The sequence below is a fragment of the Cupressus sempervirens genome, chromosome 3, assembly GCF_028749045.1.
Source record: "Cupressus sempervirens isolate cs-2001-9-10 chromosome 3, ASM2874904v1, whole genome shotgun sequence".
NCBI lineage: Eukaryota > Viridiplantae > Streptophyta > Pinopsida > Cupressales > Cupressaceae > Cupressus > Cupressus sempervirens.
This window is the reverse complement of record NC_143120.1, coordinates 1,100,196,103-1,100,216,116: the sequence shown is the minus strand read 5'-3', so window position 1 is coordinate 1,100,216,116 and position 20,014 is coordinate 1,100,196,103. Positions and strand designations below refer to the sequence as shown.

Below are 20,014 nucleotides of genomic sequence, written 5' to 3'. Positions count from 1 at the left end.
CAAATGTCCCCTTTCATGGCACTATACGGGTATGATGCTCCTAATTTTCTGGATTTGTTATTTGGGGACAGTAGGGTGCCTAAGGCCAAGGATATTTTGCAAGAGTGTTAGGACATTATGCGATCCTTGAAGGAAAATTTGCAAAAGGCACAAAATCAGCAGAAGCAATATGCTGATCAGCATAGGATTGAGAGGTCTTTTGAAGTAGGAGACATGGTGTACCTCATGTTACAGCCATATAGACAGTCCTCTCTCAAAAAGAGTGGAGCAGAGAAATTGAAACCACGCTACTATGGACCATTCAAAGTAATCAGGAGAGTTTGCGAAGTAGCTTATGAGTTGGAGTTGCCTGCAGATAGTAAAGTGCATAATGTGTTCCATGTGTCACGCCTTAAGAAGGCATTGGGCCACAATGTGGTGCCTTCAGTAGTATTGCCACCTCTTGATGATGAGGGAAAGCTTATCTTGGTTCCTGAGGCTATACTTGACTCCAAGGAGAGGGTGCTTCGCAGGCGGATCATCAAGGAGTACTTGGTCAAGTGGAGCAATCTACTAGTGGAGGATGCTACTTGGGAAAATGAGCAAATATTACAGCATCTCCTCAATTTTGGGAAGGGCGGACTGTAATGTCCCCTTTTTAGCATTCATAGCATGATGTTGTCATTAGCCTATTTCCCCACGGTCCTGTAGGCTAACCAGAACATTAAATGTTCTTAGAGGCCATTTGGCCTACATAGTTTCAGTTGCACGTCTTTTTGAGGGGTTTCGAGGCAACTTTGGGCATACTTACTATTTATAGTAAGTCATCTTGGACGTGGTCAGACATCCAGTGGCAGCAGTATGTCGATGGTAATTGTTTAAAATCAACAAGAAGACTTGTTTATCATTGATAAGATTTGTTATGCATTGATAAAGCTATTTTATAAAGTTAAATTTAAATATTTAACTTTACTAATGCATAGACTATAGTTTGTGGGAAATATTTAAATTAAAATAGTCCCCTTTATTTTATAACACATTGGAGACATAAGTTACATAAAGGGAGTTATGTTTTATCCCACATTAAGAAAACGAAGTATTGAGCTCTTGTGAGAACACTATAAAAGAAATGGAAGAGCTTCTTTTTAGTATGCTTGGATGAAGATTAATGTTATGTTGCTGGATATTTGATTATCGGGCTTGGAGGACGGAATCCCTCTTTGCTAGCATTCTCTTCGTTGTTGAAAGACACAGTCAGGAGGATTAACGGTGTTTCCAAACACACTGGGTTTCATTTAGTGTTTTGCTATAGTGCGCGTGAATAGTGTTTTGCTACAGTGCGCGTGAATAGTGGTTGCTACAGTGCGCATGAATAGTGAATTTGCTATAGTGAACAGTATTTGTAACATGTTTATTGTTTATTCTTGCTGATTTGGGGGTTTGGAAGGCTGCCAACTACATCTGCAAAAATACTACAGCAACTAATTTCAGGTTTCCTCTGTCAAATTTTTATACTTTTGCATTGTAGTTGTTGAATACGAAACTGATATTTGTCGCAGCATGTTAAACAATTGTATGAGCACATTTACATGGAGGACAAACTTGAAGGGTCTTGTGGAGGACAAACTAGCACCACTATCGAATTGTTGTCTTCATCGATCCTGCTACAGAAATTTGCTGCAAAGTTTTGGAAACTTCAAGTCAAAAATAGTTGAGATAATGTTGAGCCTCTCACTTTGATAGACTTTTTGAGTGATTACAACCATGTCTTCATCCTCCATTGTCCAACCAATTGCCTCCAATTGATTAGAGATGTCCTTGATTTTTGTGAGATGCTCCTACAGCTTCCTCCTCTCATCCAGCATGATCTAGAAAAGCATGTTCTTGAGGAAGAACGCACAGCTCATCATATATTTCATGGCCCTTTAAATATTCCCATATTTCAGTAGTTGTCTTGCCTAAGGGTACCCGAGGCATCTCATCATCGATGATTTGACAATTTTATGACCATCATGGCTTCCCAATTCTGCTCATCAAATTTGCCCTAATTTGGACCCGTTGATGTAGGATGAGTACACTTGTCGAAAACAATCTAATCAAGGCACCAATATTCAAAAAATCATCATCATCCACTGCTTGCGGTATTTGAAATAGGTGGGATGGATGCAAGAAACTTCATAGTCAATATTTCAATTGTTTTAAAATGGTGAACTGATTTTCCTCAAGTCAATTTGAGCTTTTTGTTCAAGGATGTATTTTAGAGGTATGAATACAAAATGTTGTTCATTTTGTCACTAACAATGCAGCAGCATATATAGAAATCAAATTATTGCTTCAAAGGAGGCACATGACACTCTTTGGAGCCCCGTAGCCCATTGTCTTGACCTTATTTTGGAGGACAAACAAAATTGACTGGGTGAGAACAAATGTACTAGATACAAAGAACATAATATTTATAATGACCCTTGGGGTCTAAACTTGATCAGAGATTGAATCATGAGGAAAGAGAGTATGCAGTAAAGTGTTACAAGGATTGAAAATAGTTAATTGGCATCCTTGAAGCAGATAGTTATAAGTCAAGCAGGACTAGCCTTAACAAATTCAAAGATGGTCAATGGAAAGAGAATTGTAAGCACAATTTTTTATTGAGTCCTTGACAAGATGAATATTGAGATTATTAAGGTAACTTTAATTCAATCTCTTGCTTCTGCAGTATTAATGTCATCTAATGACAAAAGCAAGAGATTGCATTGTCAGTAGATGACATTAATACTGCAGAAGCAGTGGCATTTGCATTTATAAAGGTGGCAGCACAGGTAACCTTCTAGACCAAGCAAGGTGCTGCAACTCACTAGGAGGATTAGAACGTTTCATTGGAACAAGGAAAAGGAAACTGTTGAAAAAATCCTGGACATCAAATTTATGAAGATTATTTCAAGCACGATGATCACAAATTTTTAATAGTTATCTAGTTATTGTATACACATGATGATCCCTTTTGTACTCTATTTGTACTCAACTCTAATTGAAAACACTTCATTATGATTTTATAGACTCATTTGATACATTTTTTTCCAAAAAATAGTCTTTTTTAAAGAAATTTAAGTACCTTTTTAGTTGCCAAGTTTTTGCTAAGTCAAATAAAATTGGCATATCAAATTCAAGTCAAATCTAAGTCCACAAATTACAGTTGAACTACTGCATTATTCTCAACTATTAGTTACTCTTAAGGAGTTTATGCAATAGTTCCCTTCAAGAATGTTGAAGGAATAATCGGGCAAGCCATTGTCAAACATGTCAATACCAAAAAAACTTTCGATTATACCATACAAAATCCCTAATTAATCTAGATATTAAAAGTTGAAACTAGTCCTATATCCATTACAAAATTAATTTTATATCTAACACAATGCAATATATTTGGCCCATGGTATTTTATCAATGCTATACAAACAAGATGTGACATTTCATTTTTACAAAATTCAGACTAGAGTAAGGATTAGAGCAAGGGCCTTAGGGTACAATTTCCCTCTCTTGATATAATCCAAACATCCATTTAGTTCGATGATAAAATCACTATAATGTTTGTAATAATCAAATTGTTTTTCATGAACAAGCAAAGCCTTTTAGTCAACTATATGTCTTCCCCTTGGATATGATACTTGCGTTAAGCAATACTATTTGTAATAACAAAAAAAATACACTATATAAATTAAATCACAATATTAGAATAGCATCAAAGAAAAGACCATCATGATCAGACAAATGTTTATATCATCGTAAAAATAAATAAACAATACTAACGTGTATTTCAACAAATATTAAGAGTAACCTATAATATCGTAAACATAACCAACTTGCATTTTTCTTTATGCAAGAAGCAATGATGAACAATGATATGGTCATAATACGGAAAAATAATCAGAAAAGATCGAAAATGAAAATCTGAATGATACCACATGTTTTCTCTTGCCTTATCTATCTATTTTGAGTTTCCTTGTTGGGGATGTGCACCATATGGCAACTAGGCAGATATATTCAGAATATTTTTATGGGCTGACACAAAGTAATAAGATGTCGCCAACTAAAGATGAGAAAGCTAAAATGCTTATATAAATTTGCATCTCGAGGAATAGTCATATACACAGTATAGATCAGGGATATTTAGAAGTGAAGAAACAAAATCATATAAAACGCCTAGTGAAAGTACTAGATATTTCTCACATTTCAGTTCCAGATGCATGCCATATTTGCTTGGTGGATAAGATACAACAGTCCATTGAAATCTTCAATGATAATCCTCTCTAAGGAAAGCAACATACAAAATATTGCACAATCACTTTAGCAAACAGCACATACCTGATTCATCTCTGCAACAATTTGATTCAGAATTTTCAGCCCAATGAAATAGTGACCTGTCGTTGACTGTAAAGAAATAAAATAGTAATCTTTCCATTAGAAACATGTCCAACAAGCTCACAGCTGACAACAATAATTTAGCAGCCACCAAAATTAACCCTGATTCCAAGTAAGACAAGCCACTAACAGGTTTCATTAACCAAGACAGTAGGCTGTTAGGTATTTTTCACATCCTGTACAGAGTCAATTCTCATAACTAATCAGGGAGAAAAATAGTCATGCACAAACTATTACTCCTCAGTAGAGGAAAAAAATTATCAACTAAACTCAGGACAGACATGCACACCTATAGTAAACTAAAAAGTATAAAGTTCCAATTGTATAAAATCTCCATTAACTGATACAGCTCAGTCACACAATGTCTAATTCCTTGGAACGAAATGCATGTGATAATCCTACAAGATGCTTGCCTCCAATGGCCAAAAACACAAGAGTAATGTTTTGTCGAAGTTCTAACCACACTAGAGATTTGGGGCTGAAAGTTTATGTATTTACATTTGTGCTTGTACTTTATAGCTAAGATCGACCTCCTTTTTTGTCTTGTTGGATTTAATCTTTCCAGCTCAAGTCCTAGTCATTTTTTCTACGTCTTGGATACTTTCTACACCATTATGTTCCCAGTGAGCCGTGAATTTAATTACAAATGCCGCCAACATACTCTGCTCAAGTGTCCGCACTAACTTCCTTCAGTTCTATCCTTCTTTTCTTCTTGGAAATATAAGCATACTGTAGCCCTTTTTTCACAATCCTTTGAGATTGCTCTAAAGGATATCATTTTAAAGTGACCAATGCAATAATCATAGGCCATGCTTTTTGATACATTCCAAAGTTCCACATGCAACATATAAAACAAGATATCTGTGTCCATGAAGGTTTCCAACTCAATGCTACAGATCACCTCATGAAATAAGTCAAGCTTCTAAACAAAATTACTAATAAATCTACACTTGTAGCAGATCCATCACAAATGCCAAACTGAAAATAATGATAGGAAGGTGCACTAGTTGTAGAAGGTACTAAATGTTATCCGCAATAAGTCCAGTTAATAATGACAGTTAACAGACACAAAAAAACATTATGATGGATAATGATTTTAACAAAGGTGATTCATAGAATTAATGCAGAATAAAAAGATGAGAAAAAAATAAACTTCCAAATTATTATGTAAATTTTATTTTTCAGTTTGTACCTAGAAACTCACAAACAACATCCATTTATAACTCTTCATCGGAACCCAATTTTCAAACAAGCATAAAACAAATAAAGAAAAGATTCCCCCAAAAACAACTTAAACAAACCAGATAGCAATTTATGTCATCAAAAAAGTAAGTAGCAAGGTAATCTCGACAGAAGGAAGGCAGTTTCAGGATTAATAACAACAAAACTGTTTTCCTGGGATCTGTGCAAGGCATCTGAACAGAAGTTTATCCTAGGGGATAAACCCCTTAGCAAGCAACATGAATTCGTTAACAGGGCTCTTGAAAGTGTACAAAGGATATTAGGATGGAGCTTAATAAACCATTCAAGAACCCTGTTTACAACTGACATTATATACTACACCCAGCTTTCAATAGTAAATTCAGTCCTAGGAAGAACATCACCAAACCCACTAGCAGGCATGCGAACATTAGTATGGTCCAAGTTCTATGTTTAAATAAGTACAAGTATACTTGAAAATAAACCTTTGAAGGTGGATCTGTGGAATATAATGATGCAGAAAGTTGCAGTGGAATATTTCAAGACAAAAGCAGCAAGACCTCATAACCTGCTGAGATAACTAATGTCTGTTTGAATACCCTTACTGAGGATAGGGATCTACAGGCTAAAAGTGATTGAGTTTGAAATTTGAAACTCAAAATTTGATGGCAACTACAAGATTATGATTTATGTAGCTAAAAGAACACAAACTAATATTAAGATGACAAGGAGTTCCAGGACCTCAAGCATTTAGCTTAAAATTGTTTCAATAAACTATCAATTATGTGGTGTGTTGCCCATGGAGGTTTCCTGCTCAATCCACAGATCAGCTATAGAAATAAGTGAAGCTCCTAAGAAAAAAATCTTTGCTACTCCTGTCAATATTAGTGTTAGGAATTGAGTGCAAATGCAAACCAAGTTCCAGAGAAAACCATAGAAGCACAAACCCAATGCAAAAAAAGTGACAGAGCCACAAGAGAGTATGCATTAAAAATTTAAGAGGAATTCAAGAACCAATGGTCAAGTAACTCAGTAAGTGCCACATATGAAAGAAAAACTAGCCCTACAAACCTGGCTCAAGAAGTCCATGGATTCCTTAACAATCTCTCTAAATCTGTCATCATCATACCATCCCAACTTTGTGACTCGGCAAAGAAGTTGAATCAGAGACCCAGTCACATATGGTTGTAATTCTGGCCCTCTGGTAGCAAGGTATCCAACAACATAGTTGCCTGAGGAGGCCACAGAAACAACATAATTTCAGATGTTAGAGGAACAAACATAAAAGCACCACCTTTTATTAGACCAAGTTTATGTAGTAAGGAAATGCACGGTAACAATCACAAAAAACTAAATATCTGGCATGAATAAACTTCAACTTAGTGTAGGTATACTATTTATAAGAATAGTAAACTGAGTTAACCAGATTTTTAAAAACCTGCTACCATGATCTAACTCAAAGATCTTTCAGAGGAGGTGTGATAGGAGACACTTAAACTAATTCAAGCATAGTAAACGACATGTAGTATATGATTAACAAGCTTTTGGAAAAGACAGTGTAAAAGATTTTACATCAATTAATATTCCATCTCAATTACCATTCTGAGTACAAGATTGTATATCATTTGATATTAATTGACATAAAATCTTCTACGGTCTTTTCGAAATGTGTTCTAATCTATTTCATGGACTGTGAAAACTTGATGTTTTTAACCTAAAGTATGTTATCTTACTAACAAAACCTAGTCACAAAAGCATATTGTTTGATTTTGTAGAACACATAAATGTGGTTTAAATTGAAATTAGAATACTATTAAATAAAATTATAATTCAAAATATGTTTGTGATAAAGGATCTTACGAATATCCAGGCGCAGCTGCAGAGAAAGAGAATGTTCTGTGACCTGTTTCAACAAGCTGGAACTGGCCAGAACCAATGCATAAGGAGACAAAGCATTATCAAGAATGAACTGGCATTGTGAAATATATTCTGTATTCACTGAAAAACACTGCAAAGTGCTCTCAGCATGAGCTCGTTCTGCTGAATCCTGTGAATTGTAAAGCCTTTCGCACAAGGCTTCCAGTTGCGCTAAGCTCTCCATTAATTACTATCGGCAAAAAAAATGATCAAGTTCTATGACTGGAGGTAATTCATTTCCTCATCTACAACAAATAAGGTTCAACCTCCAAATACTGATCACAGATTTATCCAGATGCCACTTCAAATTTTATGAACTAACAAACCTGGTCAAAAACAAAACAATAAATGTTCAGAAAGACTATTGTAATCCAATACATAAGCAATCAAACAACTGTAATAAAGCCTATAGGCATTTCATATTTTCCTACATCAAAAGTGGTATAGATAACAAATGGTTAATTGTGCATCCACCAATCAAAAAATGACAGATTAGCAAGAGACAGCCATTGCACAAGTATAAAACTGACACATTTTCAACAAATCTCTGTGGGATTGATAAAATAATTAAATCATGGTTGCACGGAGATGCATCCCCTATCCTGTGGGACGCATAGCTGAGGCTGGGACGTGTCTCCCATACTGGAGACTTCAACAGACTTTGCTGGTTTAGTGGTGAAAGGTCTACTAGTTTTGTATGCCATTTTTAAGTTTAACAATTTAAGAGCAACTGTAACAGCAAAAATGAATGGGGATTCCAATGTTGGTACAGGATTTTAGTGTTACAGTCTCCAAGTATCATTAAATTATAGTTCCAGTCCACTAAATTTACCAGATTTTATATCAATTATTAAAACTATAGTTAAAAAATAACAGCATCTCCAACAACCTGTCTCCTCCTACTAGTACCGGTGCCAGTCTCCAGAGTCTCCAAGGACGTCTGTCTCTGTGCAATGCTGAATAATTTAACTAAAAAATTAGTTCACACTTCAAAGGAGAGACAAGCAATAGAAACTATGATCTTCAGGTTCGTGGGTTCTTAGATTCTGATTGGGGTGGTTGCATTATAGACAGGAAAAGTACTTCGGGTTTTAGTTTCACCCTTGGATCAGCTATGATTTCTTAGTGCAGCAGGAAGCAAAAATGTGTAGTTCAAAGCACGGATGAAGCTGAATATGTGGCAGCCTGCTCAGCAGCCCGAGAAGCTGTATGGCTTCAAAAACTTCTCATTGGATTATTTGGAACATCTTCTGAATGTACTACAATTTTCTGTGATAATTAGAGATGCACAAAGATTTATATTAATCCAATCTTTCATGATAGGTCAAAGCATATAGAAATTAAGTATCATTATTTAAGGGACATGGTACTTCGATAGGCTATTGAGCTTAAATATATCAGCACTGATGAACAGACAGCTGATATTCTCACCAAGCCTCTTTCAAAGGTGAAATTTGCTTATTTTAGAGATACGCTACGTATGTTCAATCTTGAGACTTAAGTGGACATAAGTCTTGTGTTTGTAGATTTAATTGTCCATGTTGGTGTGTGAACTAATAATATTGTAAGATCAGTTACAATAACTCTTTCACTATGCGATAGTGAACATCATGTTGAGAAAGTCAATCATGTCACCACATTGAGAGATTCCGTGATGGATTTTGTATGTCATGTTGAGAGATTCCATGACAGTTCACATTGAGAGCATTCGTGATTAAAAACTTAGCTAAGTCTTACACAATTTTGTTCATGTTGAGTGATTTTATGATAATTGCTTGTGAATAAATTACTTTATTTTCATAAGAATGGATACATGTCTAGTCATACAATTTTCATATTTGCTAAGAGGGAGTGTTAAATTTAATAGCTTCATATGAAATTCTCTGTGATTGATTTTGCTTATTTTGTTACTGAGATTTATAAATTGAGTATTTGCACTAACCTCTTAATTGGTCTAGAACTCTGTTCAAATGAACATTCTCTTCAGCAGATGTCATCCTGTCAGCTTGAGTCTCTTAAAGAGTAATATTTATCACCACTGCTAGGCTGTATGTCTCCTTACGGGCTCAAGAATATTGCTCATTTGTATAATCGAGCAGTGGTCTGAAGACACCTCTGTAGTCAATCTCTTTCCTGCACTGCTTGGAATATGTTTTGTCTCTACATATACCTGCTGGCTGCAATGTGACATATGATTGGATCTCATTCAATGCTAAGAACTATAGAGCTTTGTTTTCAAGCCATGTATATTCTTAGAGCAAGATTACGTATCGGTTTTGCATCCTTGTCATTCGTGGAAGGAAGACGTTACTAAAAGGGAGGCCATTCGATGCATTCTACGTCGACAAGTCTACCGTCATCAATCTTTTTTTATCATGGAACCTCAGTTTTATATGTATCTTGGTCAAGCAAGTAAATACGACCTCTCGTTGGACTTATTTTTGTGTCTGTTTCTACTATCGATTGCTTCCAGATTCGTGTTCAAAAAGCTCATAGAATTCAGTTTTGTGTGATACGCAACCATTAGCATCTGAGTTTGATTTCTTTGTGATCACTGAGGTCATTGGTTCAATATTGTTTGTATTTCTGATTATATACATTAACATCAATTGATTGATGTTCTTAGTGGTTATTCCTAAAGGTTTCTCTCTTGATTATAAGTGATATTCTAATACTTTGATTCTTTCATTGTAAAACATTTTGAATTCTTCAATATAAGTTCAGATTTTGGGGGCTGGGTTGTTTCCCTCTGTGAAGAGGGTTTTTCCCAGGATAACTGGTTGTGCAGAGAAATTTGTTTGTATTTATGGTTCTATCTTTAACAACGGTGGTTTAGAACTAGTCTCTATCTATCATTTTATACACTCAATTACACATACATGGTGTTTAGAATTATCAGACGCACAGAAGCATCGATTTCCTTGGTCACAGTTTCTTTGGCTATTTGCCTTGCTCTCCTATTCTGGGATGATAATTGGCGTAGCAATTTTTTGTCATTGTTTTTTATTTTACTCATATCCATGTGTGTGTAACGTTGGAAGAACTTCATTGTGCAGAAGGGGATTCATTGAAGCGCCACCTTCCGGTTCAAGTGAGCATTGGTCGTGGTGGTTATGTTTGTAAGTTTGTTTTTGTTTGCTTGAGGTTACGTGGTTCCACGTCAATTTTTAGGGTGTTAGAGAAGGTATGTTTAGGTTGGATTATAATTTATTAGCAGTTTAGAGTCATCATATATATGTTTTTCAAAATTCATAATTAATAATATATATATTAAAAATTATCAAAAAAATAGTCACTCTTGATTGTACTTGGATGCAATATTGCTTGTATGTGACATCCATCTCATAGGAGGCATTATAAAAATGAGCCTTAAAGTTAAATTTGCTAAGTGGCAAATCAATTGGAGGTTGGCGGAAAATAAGGTTGGTGAACAATCAATGTCGTCTTCTCAATCACCAATGACAGGCCATTCATCAGCTTGTGTAGCATGCTCCTAGTTGTGTGAATTAGTGAAATTTCACATTGTGCGAGGGTGAGGTGAGTTCCACTCCCATTTGGTGATATGTATGTTGATTTCTACATTCTTCCCTGATGTACAAGCATGGTGGCGAACAATAGCACTAGAGTAAGTTTGTTCATGGACCTTGAAAAGATTTGTGGGATGATCCCCAAAACCACAAGGTTTGTGGGTAAGCCTATTTAAAACCATGAAAGGTGATTCTTTCATTTGAATCAAGATCATGAGCCTAAAGAGTTGGCTTCTTGCAGTTGAAAGTGCTAAGGTGGATAATGTCAACATTGTCAATATTGTAAACAGTTGTATAGCAGAGCAGCTGGCTACAGAGATCCTATAACTGTCGGACTTTTTGGAAGTGTAGCCGGCTAGTGATAAGCTCACTAGAAGTGAAAATGGTATATGTTCTCGTATGTAGGTGTCCATGTACAAGAAGATCCAAATAGCATCATGCAGGCCTAAAAGAATGCATAGGCATGCAATTATGTTTCTAGTTCCCGTGATGTACTCTCTCCCAATGTCTGGGGGGGATGTTGGAATTAGTGTTCATATAGGGCAAATTAATATAACTATTTGAAACCTTTGTTATTGTTTGTTAAATTAGCGACTATGAGGTACGAATGTGCTGGGTTGTTAAAAGTTAAAACAACTCAATATATTTGGATAAGTTGTTATGGGAGTTTCAAATAATGTAGTAGTCTAAAATCCTATATAACTGTGATGTATTTGATCCAAAAGACATGAAGCATGTACCATATTGTTAATTATTAAGCTTCTCTATCTCTGCCATATCTTCCAACATAGTCTTTGTCAAGATTTTCGTGTCTAAGCCTATTCATGCTATCGATCTCTATGGAACCAAGAAATCTTCCCAGCCTCCACATTTTGGGCAATGTGGCACTTATCCATAGCAGTCCATAAATATCCAGGTGCACCGAATGCTGTAATAATCAGTCCTATATTTATCGAATTTTCTCTCTGTACTTTCCTATAGCAATGAAACATTAATTTGTATGTGAATAATAGAGTTTTTCGGGAACAATGGATAGATATTGAACATTGGCAATTAGGATAATTTTAGCTCTTGCAGGCTCTAAGAATTTCAAAGTCTGTCGAATGGACATGAAGTTCACCTTTCTTAATGGTAATCTAGAGGAAGAGGTATACAATGAACGACATGAAGGATTCGTCATCTCGGAGAATGAGGACTATTGTTTCAGGCTAAAGAAGGCACTCTATTGCAAGACTAGAGAAGTATCCTCAACAGAAAGGCTTCAAAAGAGGAATTGCAGACAGTGATCTTTATATCAAGAATGAAGGAGAATACCTTTTGATTGTTGTAGTCTATGTAATCGACATCATGTTTTGGAGGAAGTAGTGACGAGATGTATCGAGAGTTTCCATGGAGATGCAAAAAAATTGAAATGTTTATGCTCAGTGAGTTTTCTTACTAGGGCTACAAGAGATATTCATTTCACAATACAAGTATATTAAGAAAAAGTTGAAGAAGTTCAGAACGGAGGATTACAATCCCATGAGCACACCCATGGTAGCAAGATGTAAATTGAGTAAAGATGATGAATCTCCCAAATAAAATAAGAATAATTATGAGTCAATGTGGAAATCTATTGTATGACATGTCTAGAAAACCTGATATTGTGCAAGCAGTTTGTTTGATGAAATAATTCCAGCAGCAACAAAGGAAACTAATGTACAAGCAGTCAAAAGAATATTATCTAAAGGGCACTATGGACTTTGGGTTGCGGTATCCAAGAGGTTAAGATTTCACCCCTAAAGCATATACAAATGCAGATTGGGCCAGCAGTGTTGACGACAAAAAGCACTAGTTGAAGAGCATTTTTCCTTGGTAACAATCATAATCTTAGTTCACTAAGAAACAAGCTTCAATTTTTTACTCTACTGATAAGGCAGAATATATTGTTGCAGCGGCCTGTTGCACCCAGTTTCTCTAGATGAAATAGTCTTTGAAGGATATTAAGGTTGAGTGTGAGCATTCAATTTCCATATTCTGACAATACAAAAGCAATCAATATCTCAAAGAATCTATCTATGCAATCCTGAACAAAACACATTCCAATCAAACATCATTTCTGAAAGGAGTAGGTCGCAGATCAACAGGTGAAGCTGGAGTATATTGCTACACAAGAATAGATTGCAAAAATCTTCATAAAGCCTCTTCCAAAAGAGACCTTTGGGCATATTAACAAATGTTGAGGGTGATATCTTCTTCAGCCACATCCAATCACTAGGAAGATACATCCTGCAAGTGGAGCTCATTTTGCATTATCTTACAGTTTTAAGGATCGCTTTGCCATTGATGTCAAACCGGGGAGATAAACACAGGAATCATTAGAGCAAGGAAGAGCATTATATTTTCACAAATTATTTCTATCAATGAGAAAGAGGAAGATTGTTAGATTATTACCATTGATGTCAAAGGACAACTGACCAAGGCAGAAATCAAAGAACAGCAGAGACAAGACAAAAAATAAATTTGGTTAAAATAAATTAAATTTATGACAGCTGACTCCACTTTATATTGGAATCCAAGACATATTAATTGCTGTCCAACCTGCACCTTTATTTGTGGCCTTTAAATGAATAAAATAATAGGGGCCAACCCTTGGTGTTTACTGCCTCATTTTGGCACATTAATATTAAATAAGTTATATTTACTTAATGAGGCTGACCCCTCTTAGAGTTTGACCATCACTTGGGATAATAAAACAGATCATTTATTACAAATACGGCCAATCTCTTGGAAGAGTCACATTTAAGTTTAGGACAGCCTTTATATAAAAAAGATAATACGGGCCAATCCTCGTTGTTGACTGCCTCTTTGTGGTGAGTTAATGATAATTAAGTTACATTTACATAAAGAGGCTGACCCCTCATAGAAATTGCCCATCTCTTGGGATAATAAAATAAAAATTATTATTTACAAATATGGCCAGCCTCTTGGAAGAGAAACCACTTTTGATGAAGAGTCATAATGCATTATCTTACAGCTCTAAGGATTGCTTTATCATTGATGTCAGAAAAGGAGAAATGAAGACCGGGATCAATAGAGTAAGGTGGAGCATTATATATTCACAAAAGAGGGAGATAGATTATTGCCACTGATGTCAACGGACAGCAGACCGAAGGCAGAAATCAAAGAACAGCAGACACACGGCAAAAAAGAAATCAACTAAGACAAATTAAATTTATGACGACCAACTCCACTTTATATTGGAATCCAATTGGAATCCAAGACATATTGGTTTCTGTCCGAGCTGCACCTTTATTTGTGGGACCGAATATTTAAGTTTTAGATGGCCTTTGAATAAATAAAATAATAAGGGCCAACCCTTGGTGTTTACTGTCTCGTTTTGGCAAATTAATATTAATTAAGTTATAGCTACTTAATCAGGCTGACCCCTCAGCGATTGCCCATCTCTTGGGCTAATAAAACAAAATTATTATTTACAAATATACACAAACTCTTGGAAGAGTCACTTTTAGGTGAAGAGACATTTTTTATTAGGCATATATGAAGGTAAATTGGCAGTGTGAATGATTAAGCAATTTAACAAATATCTTTCCAATTATTGCAGACTAAAAAAGCACATTAAACTCAGAATCAAGAGCAGATCTTTAAAAGGGCATGGTGAAGGAATTAAATCAAACCTTGTAAGCAGACTTAAAACTATATAAGCAGATATTTGAAGGAAATTCACTCAGGCTGCGAACGATAGAGTAGAAGCATATCTTCATCAGCCTATCTATAGCATATCCGTAAAAGTAGTGTTCCATGGAATTTATCCTCGAATGGTACGTGGGGATGCAAGGACAGGCTTTGGCAACAGGGTGCCAAGGGCCCAAATTTAAGGATAGCAAGGAGATGGCAGGGGGACATTGGCAAAAAGGGTTGGGAGATGGCTTTGATATACAAATTGAGGTAAATCGAAATCTTTGAAGGCATAATCAATAATATAACATCCCTACAAGTGCCCCATGAAAGGCAAACTAGTTTTCACAAAGTTAGGGTTGCGATCAGCATGTAATCGTATATGCATTTTAGCAAACAACTTGGTGACATCTTGACAAAGGTGGCCAAGATGGTGAAAGTTTCCCCCCAAGTCCCTGTACAGGGATTGTGAGGTTCTTGGGGAACAAAATCCCGTGGAACATTGGTACAAATTTAAAAGTGGTTTGAGCAGAGACATAGTGCAGAAATATGAGCAAATTATTAAGATCATAGTGCAGAAATATGAGCAAATTATTAAGATCATGGTGTAGATATGTGAGATAAGATAAGATATGATTATTTTACAAATGTCCAACAAGAGACCACAAAGAGGGTCAAAAGGACTGCCAGAAAACAGCAAGAGAAGCCAGCCAACAGCAGGAAAACAGAACAATGCCCGGGGAAAGCAGAAACAACAACAAACAAGAACAAAGAACCGGGGCCAGCCATCACCCACAAGCTGGCGTGCCCGCCACGGAGAAGAAATCCAGAACCAAGGAATAAAGGCCAGGGTGAGAGGAATGCCTCTGCCGCCACTGAGAACCGCTGGAAGTGGAGAGCTGCTGCCGTGAGAAAATATATTGCAGATTAGTAAGCAGATATTTAAAGGATGATTTCATGAACGAGAGAGCAAATTTGAAGGAGATTTTGGGCAGATCTAAGAACAAGCAACAAATATATTATTATATTGTTTATTAGGGGAGTGGTGCCTTCTAACTAAGGAGAACAGGAGGTCGGTGCTTCTCATTGAAAGAGATTTGTGTCTCTTGCTGGGTTAGTGCTCAATTGTGGGAATTGGGATTTCTTGTGTATTGATGCCTTCGGACAAAACTTTCTTAATGAAGCAGATCAGTGCCCATAAGATCTTGAATGTGTGTTATTACTACCAATGATTAAGTTTTGAAATATTAATATTGTGGTTAATTAATTGTTGAAAACTAAGAACAGAGGTTGGTGCCTCTCATTGAAAGAGATTTGTGTCTCTTGCTGGGTTAGTGCCCAATTGTGGGAATTGGGGTTTCCTGTGTATTTATGCCTTCGGACAAAACTTTCTTAATGAAGCAGATCAGTGTCCATAAGATCTTGAATGTGTATTATTACTACCAATGATTAAGTTTTGAAATATTAATATTGTGGTTAATTAATTGTTGAAAACTAAAGATCCTTGTTATACAGTTTCACCTCCCTCCTCTCAATATAACTGAGAGTTCTTTAAAAATTCTCATACTTACTAAAAGAAAAATTTATTTCCTAGCACAAGGTTTGCTTGTGATAAATGTAACATCTATTATAGGTTTGGCATTTATGTTTCCATATCTGGAATTAGTGTAATTTGTAGGATCACTTTCTAGAATACTTGTTATTTTAATTTTTCCATGTAACAATATTTTAAATTCTAAAATGATAACTGCATTTATATTTATAAATATGACTTGCATCAAAATCGTGGAGTTTATGACAATGTCCAAAAAATATTGAAAATAATCGTATTTTGATGTTTTCTGATATTTCTTCTTCCAGTTTGCAGCTATTTCCTTGAATGTTTGTCCTTGATAACTAGACAAGTCATGGATTTCATCCAGTAATTTAATAGGAGATATTTAGGATTCCCATTCTTGAATCTATAAATTTTCCTTGGGGAGTTTACATACTCTTTGGCTCTAATTATTTACTTACAAAGTCATTTCACATTTCTTCCAGTTAATATCTTCTTCTCATGGAATGATCTCCAATATATATATACATATACAATAATATATATATATATATATATATATATATATATATATATATATATATATTATTGTATGTATATATATGTGTATATATTCCTTTAGTATTTTATTTGGCATCTCTTCTTAATAGCCTAGTCACTAGAAATGGGAAGCTATGTAGGCCAAGATTGGTAGCAATTTGTCAGGGCGTGATAGTTTTGCCCTCAAGCAATATCAATTTTAATCTGTCAAACTGAATCATTAATACCAAGGGCCCAGATCACCTATGGAGATTTGTGGTCCCTAGATCCTCCTTGTGATATAAATAGATTATATAGTGGCATGATAGTTGGAAATTGGAAATTCTCAAGCGATGTTTTTCTCTTTATTTAGGTTATGTCCAGCTCTGTACTACAATGATATCCCTGAAGAGTTTTGATGTGATTCCAGACTGTCAGTATAGTCATTTCATGTCATAAGATTGATAACCTCATCTAAGTGTGTGGACAATTTGTTGTCCAATATTCTTTGGGCTTATGTACTAGCATTTCCCAATAACTCTCCCAGCAAAACCAAGAGTTGGTCACTGGAAGGTTCATAATTTAAGACAAGTTTTCTCTCCTCCTCAAAAGAAGAAATATAAAGATACTTTACAAGTTTAGCATAGTTGGAAACCATATAGAAGACTTGTCAATCTGATGTTCAATTCCCTTTTTGGCAACAATTGTATTTGCAAAGAACTGATTTGGTTAGCCCAACATCTGTACAGTTTCATAGCTATCTCTATGAGTCAAAGCAAAAGGGGGAGGTTCCAATATACTACGATGAGATTTAGAAGCATGACACACATCTATGACCTTAAACACATGTCTTCTGAAATTATGTTGTATTTTTTTTTGTCCACTTTTAAGGTTCACACCTGTTGTGACTAATCCAACTAGAGAGTTTTCAAAAATATTAGAGTTCTTCTCTTATTTCATTTTCACCATGGATCCTAAATAATAAATACGAACTCTTGATTGTCACTTCTGACATCAAAAATAATAGCAAAATGTTGCATCCTCCATCACAACTTATAATAGGAGTGTTGTGAATACCAAGATTCCACTCCTGTGTGCAAAGTCAATTTTGTATTTTAGTAAACGGATCTAGGTGTCCTTCACTACAATAGTATCTTTTACTTTAATTGGCATCAAGCTCCACGAGGTGGCTATATCCTTTTTAGCTTCAAGCATTGTGGGATGACAACATGGTGTCCATTGATCTTCAAAATCCATGTTGGTCTGTCCAAGATGTAAACCAAAAGTCTCCTTCCCGTGACTACAAACCAACCAATCAACAAGTTCATCAGTCTTGAACAAGGAAGTTGAAATGTCCATTGGTCAACTTCCATATGATCAATATGTGTCATCATTGAGTTTCCTTCATAAACTTGCAACTCCTCTGTATTGAGGTTAATCTTTGACAAATAAATTTTCACAACAGCATCACTAATATCATGTACATCATCATCACATGGTCCAATCGTTTCCATACCTTGCAAATCATATTTACAAGGATCAATTGCTTCTACACCAAGAAGTTGGACGGATACTTCTTGGACATCATTTGCAATTATCTGACACACAATATTGATCTGTCCCTTTGATCTCCTCTTCGGACATTTTGCTTCTATATTCATACAGATCTCTCTTGAGGGAATAATGGTTCCCTGAGCGCCTCTGAGTACTTATCAATGAGAGAACTAGCTTTAAAATCTTTTGACAACCTTTCGTACTTGTTAATAATTTTGGGGCCCTCAAGTTTGTGCAATAATTTTTTAATAGGATCAATGTAATCTTCCTTTCCTAGAACTTCAAATCTTTTTCCCTGGAATGCATCTTCGGAGTCGCTCGAAATGAGTGGTTATGTAAGCTGCAATTGGTAGTGATTTCGTGGGGGCTTGACAATTACTGTCAATGTTTTATCTTGTTTTGCACATGCATATATAGAGATTTCTATGCAGGAGCATAAATGTAGGCATTAATGCAAACCTGATGTTTACAAATTTCACATAGCATTTCCAAGTTTCTCAAAGTTTTGGCAATTGACATTTCTCGAGCTTTAACATGTTTCCATAATTCAGGTTACTGTTAACAAAGAAAGACGGCTAGAAGTGACTGGCCATGCAAAGCTAAAGTTCTGACCTGACACTGTTATTATTATGGTTTTCTGAAGTATTATAAGTCAATTCAGAGAGATAAGGCACTCAGGATCTGTAATAACACGTGAAGTAAACAAAGATTACAATAAGCTCTGTATATAGTACATGAAAATGATAATGAATAACAAGAACACAAGAATTGTCAGTCTTATAACACTGTTTATTGCCTCTCATTTATGAGGCTGTCAATTAACAAGCAGTTGAACCTCATATTGTGATTATGAGAGCCAACAGAAGCATCCTCTCTGGGAGCAAGACTAAATCTATGTCACAGTTTAACATACTGATATACTTTACAGTTCCCATTTTTCATGTGAAATAAAGCAATAGTGCCGCCTATTGACAGAACTGAAAATATTTTAGATCTTTAATTATTTTAACCATGGGAGAAAGCCTTGGAAGTATCGAAGTAAGACTGTTTCAATTCAATACCTAATTGAAATAATAAGTACATGAACATGGAGAATCCAGCGGCAATTTAAAAATGCAAATGAAATACTGTGTATAAGATAACAGATTAGACTAATAGCAACGAACATATTGTAGAAGAAAAACATATCAAATGTTACATTTTCGCACAAATGGAACTAATCCCAATATGGGCGCTGCAAGATACAACTCACGGGAAAATGGAGATGACACCAGATATCTCAGCAAGATTGAACAAGAGACTGTGAGCATTCTACCCCAGAATGCAATGGAGTAACGGTATCAGGTAAGAATGACACTCATACGGCAGGAGGAACTAAACAACACGGACTCAATAGAAAGATTCAGACAACTGTTCAATGCTGGTGCAGCTACTTTAATATAGAAAAAAAAAAAACCTAAATCATGAGTATGTACCACACATTGATTTATTCAGCTGAGATAGCCAAATTATACACCACATATTGATTTATTCGAAAGTATCAGGCAGCAACATGATGATACAGTGTTCATGATAATAACATAACGGTCTGGTCTTGAAGAGAAGATAAGGCAGATACTAGGGTTCATTCGAGGCAATTTCCAAGAAAATACTAGTTTAACACGGATAT

At 35.5% G+C, this 20,014-nt stretch overlaps 1 protein-coding gene across 4 annotated transcripts in view; it reads right to left on the bottom strand.

The window, feature by feature from the left end:
- Positions 1–20,014, bottom strand: part of LOC149570617 (ARM repeat superfamily protein) — a 201,296-nt gene that overhangs the window by 180,568 nt on the left and 714 nt on the right. For all 4 annotated transcript variants that reach the window (XM_089823187.1, XM_089823189.1, XM_089823188.1 and 1 more), the window contains 3 exons: positions 7,456–7,838; positions 6,667–6,827; positions 4,339–4,404 (listed from right to left, as the gene is read on the bottom strand). In XM_089823187.1, the coding sequence (XP_089679313.1) occupies positions 4,339–4,404; positions 6,667–6,827; positions 7,456–7,696 (468 nt within the window). In that variant the 5' untranslated portion in view covers positions 7,697–7,838. The remainder of the gene's footprint in view (positions 1–4,338; positions 4,405–6,666; positions 6,828–7,455; positions 7,839–20,014) is intronic.